The 7,644-nt window shown below is 36.6% G+C and overlaps 3 protein-coding genes across 4 annotated transcripts; 1 reads left to right on the forward strand and 2 right to left on the reverse strand.

Moving 5' to 3' along the window:
• The first annotated feature begins 1,303 nt into the window (after window positions 1-1,303).
• Window positions 1,304-2,588, forward strand: LOC149649705 (uncharacterized). The gene is made up of 5 exons (XM_089849193.1): window positions 1,304-1,523; window positions 1,595-1,782; window positions 1,872-2,048; window positions 2,157-2,378; window positions 2,487-2,588. The coding sequence occupies exons 1-5, from the start codon at window positions 1,415-1,417 to the stop codon at window positions 2,586-2,588; spliced, it is 798 nt and encodes a 265-aa protein (XP_089705319.1). The 5' UTR covers window positions 1,304-1,414.
• Window positions 2,589-4,929: 2,341 nt separating this feature from the next.
• LOC149649706 (uncharacterized) lies at window positions 4,930-6,132 on the reverse strand. Of its 2 annotated transcripts, none has more exons than XM_089849265.1 (4): window positions 6,022-6,132; window positions 5,905-5,964; window positions 5,775-5,840; window positions 4,930-5,712 (listed from the first exon to the last, which is right to left on the reverse strand). In XM_089849265.1, the coding sequence occupies exons 1-4, from the start codon at window positions 6,076-6,078 to the stop codon at window positions 4,930-4,932; spliced, it is 966 nt and encodes a 321-aa protein (XP_089705391.1). In that variant the 5' UTR covers window positions 6,079-6,132. The 2 variants fall into 2 exon arrangements, with proteins under 2 accessions (XP_089705391.1, XP_089705390.1); XM_089849264.1 differs by having other exon boundaries at window positions 5,899-5,964.
• A 660-nt stretch (window positions 6,133-6,792) lies between these two features.
• LOC149649707 (uncharacterized) lies at window positions 6,793-7,644 on the reverse strand (the record flags this gene model as incomplete). The annotated part of the gene is made up of 2 exons (XM_089849194.1): window positions 6,793-7,420; window positions 7,503-7,644. Coding segments are annotated over 2 exons (759 nt in total), but the record flags the coding sequence as incomplete, so codon positions are not given.

Here is a 7,644-nt window from a genome sequence, read left to right on the forward strand (position 1 = left end):
AAAGTGGAGATAGCCATGAATGGCTGCACTTAACGTTGGTGTACACTGCCTAGCAATCTCCGATAAAAACGAAGTAGCAATGAGTTAACCGTGGAATCGGTTTTAAAGGCTTATGTAAATTTAAGGGAAAGCTAAATTAAGCCGTAAACCGTAACATTTTCTTTAATGTTACTTTAAAATGATACTTAAAACGAGAGATTTATATTTATATCAAGGTAAATAAACATATTGTTGATTCTAAAATTTTATTTTAATACAAGTTCACAGCAACAGAATCGAGTAATTTTATAGCGGAATCAGTTTTGTTAGAATTTTGCTTTTCTAAACTTTTAGAGTAAAATGCAACCGAATCTAAGTATCTTTGATTCATTTTAAGGTATTTATTTTTTCTTTCTTGCCAACATCCCTATCGATTTTAAGGTTACGATATTCAATTTGCAAGCTCATTATGTTCTGAATAAAATTAAACAAAGATTCAACTTATTGTGAAAACCCTTCAAATGATTGTTAGTACGGTACTCTTAAGTGTGCAAAATGGTTCCACATTTCATGCGGATAAAGGGAATTTTCACACCAAGTTTGCACGAATTAGTCGAGAAAATTGGTAACATTCTCATTGCCGGTTGGAAATTGCTCCTCTATGGCTAGCCAGACCTCAGAATGGGTCTCGACAGGAACCAAAGCCAGTGCCATTATACGTCTTATCATCTTTCGCACGTCTTCGTTGGTGCTGTAAAGAGTTGATAATCCTTTGGTGTTTGCAGCACGCCATATGGACTGGCAATAGTAAGGAAATAAATCCTTCAAAGCTGATATCCAAGCGGATTCGCAATCAATTTGGAAGGTCTGCGGTGAAATCCTTAAACCACGGTCACTAGCAGCGTTTTGAATTAGGCGAAGTAATCGACAGTGCACTGCAAAAGAATGCCCAGGAATCAAGGCATATTTTATTGGAAACATACTTCCGTTATACGGTGCGTGAAGAATGCAAACTTGATCAAACTGCTTGGGACAAGCAAAATGAGTCCTATCCATGAAAACTGTAGGCCTCTCTTGAAGAAATCGTCGGTAGCAAATGCAATAATTCTATCGTCTAGCCCGTTATTCAGTAGAATAAAATTTTCAGAAGTCTCTGCAATTTTCGTCCAATAATGATCGCTCCGTTTCGGCGGGTTACTTGGTAGATGTTTCATTTTTCTCGGAAAAAGGTTGACCGTACCTAGGAGGATGGAACTCGTTCCGGGAGAGGAAAAGAGAGCTAAGCGGGTGCGCCATGATTGGCAGTGTAAAAAGGTCGGCATAAGATAGTGGCACCACCTATCGAGCGCTTTGTTAGTTATTTCCAAGGATTGTTTTTTTTTTGGATAAACATTTTCTGCTAGTTCGGACTTCCTTCGGATCTTTAATTTACGCAATGTCGGCCCAGTCGGGGTCGGAGAGTAATTGTTTGCTAGAAATAATTAATCACGACCATCGATATTCAAAGTTATCTAAAGATTCTAAAGGGATAACGACGTCGAAAGGTAAATATTGCAAACTTTAAATTCTGTTTAATTGATTGAAAATAATATGCATTTACGAAATTAATTCAAAGATGGGCCTGGGCCTAACGTAATGGTCCAAAGTCAAAGTGGAAGCAAAATTAAAAGGAAATCTCAAGATAATTCTAGTCAAGCACTATTAGAAACATCGTATTTTAAAGAAAACAAGGATAAAATTTTGAAAAGTAGCCTGGAGGCAATGAAAAACATTGTGACAGATTACAAGTCCAAAGAATTTGAAGTAAGTTGGGGAAATACATGTATTAGGTCTAGCAGATAAATTTACTTGGGAAATTAGTCTAATATGTTTAAAGTATTTAATTTTCAAAGACATGCATATATGAAATCACCAATTTTCCGGAGAGAGTAATTTTTACGGAAAAAATTTATTCGTATTTGAACCTAAGCAAAGTTAATGATAGGGCATCCTTCATGGTCTTCATGTTTAAATTAATGGCTAATCAGAACTTTATTGATGACATGCAAGAAGTTTTTAAAGATTTTAAGGTAATCTAATTCACTGCTTCATAAATAACACTTATTTATATGTTGTCCTTATTCGCTAAATTGGAATTTTTGTCACTGGCTGAAGATGAAAAATTGATGTTTCTTCAGTGCTTCAACAGAAGATTTTTAAACGAGGGTTTGATTAAGAAAGTTGAAATTCAATCTTCTGTATTACCAAAAAAGGCGAAACTAGTCCGTCCATATCCATTGATGACAATAAAAGAATCTCTCGAGAAGGAGGAAAATGTAGTTCATCATATTGGAGGTTACATTACTCATGAACTTATTTTGGAGTATGGTTATGCTGCTCGTTTATTCGTGAAAAATTCGGTTAGTTTAGTAACTGATTTAACTAATGACTATTCTAAATGGACAGAAGAGTTAAGTTATGGAGGTTTAATAAGATTAAAACAAAAAGCTTTTGATTTTGTATTCAAGATTAATGTTTTCTCAAAAGATTACTGTAAAGAATCTAATATTGCCATCCATGATAGAGAAGAAAAAGCTATGGAAAATTTGAAAAAAAAAATGATTTTATAGAAAATCAATGGTTAGAGCTTTAAGGGGATGGTAGTATGTCACAAGCAGCTAAGAAGCAAGCGTGTCGAATATTTTTAAATTGCATGGGCAAAGGGTTCGTGGGCAAACTCAAAACCAATGTATAAATTCAAAAAAGAGCTTCTCTTAAATCCGCTAGCCTGCGGAAAGAAATGAAAAGTCAGAAACCCTGCACTAATTGCAAGAATGTGCCAAAGGAAAATAAAATTAAAGTTCCTAGAGTTGAAAAACGGCTTAAAGGCTTCCTAGCTAGTTAATATTGACCTTTATACGTTGAGGTTTTTATATGTGATCTGGTTAAATTTGTGATAAACAAGTTCTTAAGGTTTTCAAATGCGATATGGAGCTTTCCAGGGAAAAAAGCAATATTTTTAAAGATGTCGTTGCTAGTGCTGCCAAATACAATAGTTAACGTTATGAGAATTTTAAAATAACTCTTTGTAACATTGTGATACTAAACTTCTTAGTGATAAAAACTTTTTATTAAAAAGCAATTAATTTGAAATGTTCCTACAATGTTTTTTGCGTTTTTAAAATCAGTGAGACATTAAAGCGTTACTTTTTGAAATTAATTTCCTGTTTTAATTCAATATCCCTTGTCATTTTCAATCATGAGCCTTCTAAGTCGATTAACCTTTTTGGATTTGGCGGAAATATTGCCATTATTAACATAGGGCAAGGTCTTTCCCATGCATTTAATATTTGGTATGTTTTGTTGGATTATCGTTGCACCCCGATGCTGCTCTTTGTTTACCAAAATATCTCTCCAATGGATCTTGGTTAATCTTTTCAGTTAAAACAAAATCTGCTCCCTGTTTTAATAGGCTTTGCGTTGCTTCGATAATTGAATTAACTAAATAAAGAAATAGTTTTAATCAGTTTTACAAATCTACATTGTTGAACAGTTTTCAAATTAAGTTGCTTATTATTAGAATTTCATTACCTGTAATAGTTATGCCATCTCTAGTGTCACGGTTCAAGAGCATTTTGGTTTTATCAAAACCTTTAGGCGCATCTTGGTTGTCCACTTCTGCTTCCCAATCATCAAAATATACCAGAAAGGTTTCTTTAAGCCACTAGAATTAAAATAAAAAAATATAATAATGTCCATATCCTTTCAAGTTTAAATTTCACACGAGGATATTACTTTAAAACGCCAATCGTTTAAACTTCTAAAAGGATCTTGGAAACAGTTGCGGTGTCGTTTTCCAGTAGATAAATTTCTGACATTTACAACATCAAAGAAATCGTTGACCATTTCAATAAATGTAATTGTTTCAGACGCTTCTTCTCCTATGAGTATTTTCATTGCATTTGCCATCGTCTTACTTAATACCTGTGCTGCATAACTGACTTTCATTCTTGAAAATGAATTCAGATTTCAGATATATATGATCGTATTTAATTTTTGGGGCTAATTTCAATCCTGATTCCAGCTCGCTATCTTTTTTGAACGCTTCTTCGACATGACGCCACAGCAGATCTTTTCCATTCTTTTTAAGAAGCCGTGTATTTCTGCAGTTCCCGCTTGCTTCCAGTCCATTTAGAATAGTTTTAATCAAATGCGGAGGGTCTGATATAAAGTATATGTAATCCCCTTTCGAAAACAGATTCTTGGTTTTATACCAAATTTGTGAAGGGTTTTCTTCGTCATTACAACACATTTTTATAAGCTTCTGATTGATGCCAGCCTTATCGCATACAACAGTAAGAACTTTGAATCCACTCATTTGTAAGTTTTCCAATGCTTCCCACAAAATACTGTAGAGTTCATCTGACTTCATTTTGTCGCAGAGAAAGTAAGCATAAGGGTACTTAAAACTCGTAGTTAATCCTCTGATCATAAATTGCAAAATGTGAGTTGCTAGCTCAGGAGTTTCTTCGGTGTTATTGTTATTCTCCACTTCTTTTGTTAAGTTTTTAATCTTATTTATACTTTCATTTGAGTTAGTTAAACCAACTTTTTCGCCAGTGGTAACTCTGTATATTAAGTCCTTTTTTATGGCCACTTCATCTATCATTATTGAAATATTTTTTTGGTGTTCAGTTAATGTGTCAAATTTTATCTCGTCTTTCATTTCTTTTTGTGTTTCTGGATGAAATCCACTTTCAGCTCGTAAATTCTTAGAATAATTGTAAAGTGACCTTCTGGTTGGTAAATTAAAAACTTGACGTAGAGCTTCGTAAGTTGTCGAAGATTTGCTCTTTAAATACAAACACCAGTGAACTATAGCTGTGTGCCACTTTTGTGGTCTGCTTGTATTGGAATTCATCAATTTTAATTGTTGCTGAAGAAACAAATCTTTGGTACTTGGATGGTGTTTCAAAGGGATTGTCTTCTATCAATTTTTTTTATATCAATACCTTCTTCAGAAGTTAGAAGGATGCCATCTTTCTGTATAAGGCCGTTTATCCTTTGTTTCAAGAATTTGTTTGCTCGAAAAAGGGCTTTGTTTTTCAGTTTGCGGGCTGTTAGATTTCGTCTTATTTCCTCCATATTCAAGTTACGAAGATTAGTCATTTTAGGGCTTATCAGCTTTCTCGATTTCCTACGCACTCGTTTAAGAAGATTATCTCTAACCAAAACCCATTTAGGGCACCAACCAATGCTTTTTCTCTTCAGAAATTCACAGTTTCTAGAGCGTAAGCTATTTGACTCTTTGCAATAATAGGCAACTTTATGTTTCTCATGAAAATATGGTTTCAAATTGGTATCAGAAAGTCCACAGCACACACTCCACCTCTTTTCAAAATTACTTAATACATTTAAAAGATCTTGAAACGATTTTATGCTATTGGTTTCGATATTGTAAACTTCGTGTTTCCAATAAATTTTCTTATCAAATATAAAGACATTGAACTCCAGTGTTTTATCAATTTCAACTCTAACCGTTAGGATAAGTTCACTGCACTTTGATAAAATGAGTTTATCAACTTCGAGAGAAATCGACCATTCAAAAGTGTTCATATTCTCTTGTTGATGCGCTAGAACTTTATGACTTAACTCCTCTGGGTTTGAAAGAATAACCAATTCGCCAATCATGTCCTCTGAGAAATGTTGTAAATAGGTTGGGGTTTGAAGCTCAGGTTTTTGAATTACTTTAGCCTTTAATTTAGTTAAAGTTTATTAATATTACTTTAAAAGGTTTAATGATTTACCTTGCTTACCTGAGACAGAGGTGCAGGATGTTCGTTTAAAAGGGAAACGTTGGTTATGTTATGAGGACTCAATGTCTGTTAAATTCAAAATTATTAAGAACCAATTTTTTTTTTTACTTTTAAAATTTATTACCATCACCATCTCATTTTCAGATTTGCTGGTTATGATTGCAATTTCTTCACTTGGCTTCTTAATCTCCTTCATTAGAAAATAAAACAATCATTCAAAATAAAGCATCGATTTTAAAATTTTTACCGGTGAATTTGTTGTAATTAGAGTCGTCTCTCGAAAACAATTCACTTCTTTTGCCATTCTCGAGTAATTTTTGTTCTTAAGTTTGTTTAAGTTAAATTCGATTAATGGCCCACTTTCATTAGAACTTGTGGAATTGTTAGACGCGTTTAATGAAATAGGATGTCGATTTTCTAAAGATGGTCCTCGCAAAATGTAAATCACAAACTCGGTGATGAGGTTTGAGACTATCAACCGTTATATCGGGGCGGTTAATAACACTAATCCATTTAATGCATTTTTCAAACTTTATACCAGGTTTTGGTACAGGGAAAAACACTCTATCTTTGTGGCATCTAGAGTCACTATTGCAGTTTTGAAAGCAACAATTATTCATTTTTTCCACGAAAATATATACTACTTAATCATTTAACCTAAATACTACTTAATAATTAAATCCTAATGAATCGAAATGAAGACATCCAAACACTGAACTTACTGAAGAGTGAAGCAGACGGACGGTTAGAATTCAAATTTTTTTTCTCAGGGTCATAGAGAAGGGGCGGGGGGGAGTAGGGGACTCAAGAAATATGATTTGATTTTCGTCCACTAGGCAGCAGTTAAAGCGTATGCCCACTTTTTCACACTGCCACGCATGGGTGTAAGACTTCTGTACTATTGGCAAGCTATTTTCCCCTCCCGGAACGAGTTCCATCCTCCTAGATTCCGGAAGCTGGAGAACGTGCAGGCGGTCCGGTGGGAGGCGAAATGGGTGCTGGAGGTACGGTAGCTGGAGAGGTTGCTGTCTATCCGGTAGCTGGAGAGGGTGCTGTCGGTCCGGTAGCTGGAGAGGGTGCTGTCGGTCCGGTAGCTGGAGAGGGTGCTGTCGGTCCGGTAGCTGGAGAGGGTGCTGTCGGTCCGGTAGCTGGAGAGGGTGCTGTCGGTCCGGTAGCTGGAGAGGGTGCTGTCGGTCCGGTAGCTGGAGAGGGTGCTGTCGGTCCGGTAGCTGGATAGGGTGCATTCGGTCCGGTAGCTGGAGAGCGTGCATTCGGTCCGGTAGCTGGAGAGCGTGCTGTCGGTCCGGTAGCTGGAGAGCGTGCTGTCGGTCCGGTGGCTGAAGAAGAGGGTGCTGTCGGTCTGGTGGCTAGAGAGGGTGCTGTCGGTCCGGTGGCTTGAGAGGATGTTATCGGTCCGGTGGCAGGTGAAATGGCGGCAGGTGGTCCGTTAGCTGGCGAAATGGCTGCAGATGATCCGGTTGCATGCGGAGTGGGTGCTGGCGGTACGTTGGCAGGCGAAATGACTGCAGGCGGTACAGTGGCATGCGGAGTGGGTGCTTGCTTGTGTCTTCTTTTCGCCTCGTGCCGTTTCTCGCTGCCGCATCTCTTTTTTGGCTTGTTCAGCGCTTGCTGGTAGAGTTCTTCACCTGTTAATTTATTACTTACTCCATTAGTAACGTCATTAAAGAAAATTAGTGAGCATGTTATGATTCTTCAAGTAATTATTACTTATAGTAGTGGGTCGAATAGCATTTGGATCACTAGTTACGTGAAATTCTCCTTCACAAGGCCGACCTTCGGGCAAGCTAACTATAAACTTGGTCACGCCAATATGATTAAAATTTCCACTCTTGGTCCAATGGCTCCAAAG

Source organism: Phalangium opilio, unplaced genomic scaffold, assembly GCF_054372755.1.
Source record: "Phalangium opilio isolate 3A_F unplaced genomic scaffold, DU_Popi_V2 ptg000087l_1, whole genome shotgun sequence".
Taxonomy (NCBI): Eukaryota; Metazoa; Arthropoda; class Arachnida; order Opiliones; family Phalangiidae; genus Phalangium; species Phalangium opilio.

Coding starts and splice junctions, on each gene's coding strand:
- LOC149649705 (XM_089849193.1), top strand. CDS start 1,415: ATGTCGGCCCAGTCGGGGTCGGAGAGTAATTGTTTGCTAGAAATAATT. Junction 1,524..1,594: donor AGGGATAACGACGTCGAAAG/GTAAATATTGCA, acceptor ATTAATTCAAAG/ATGGGCCTGGGCCTAACGTA. Junction 2,379..2,486: donor GTTTATTCGTGAAAAATTCG/GTTAGTTTAGTA, acceptor TTTGTATTCAAG/ATTAATGTTTTCTCAAAAGA.
- LOC149649706 (XM_089849264.1), bottom strand. CDS start 6,078: ATGGCAAAAGAAGTGAATTGTTTTCGAGAGACGACTCTAATTACAACA. Junction 5,841..5,898: donor CTGAAAATGAGATGGTGATG/GTAATAAATTTT, acceptor TGAATTTAACAG/ACATTGAGTCCTCATAACAT. Junction 5,713..5,774: donor ATCCTGCACCTCTGTCTCAG/GTAAGCAAGGTA, acceptor ACTAAATTAAAG/GCTAAAGTAATTCAAAAACC.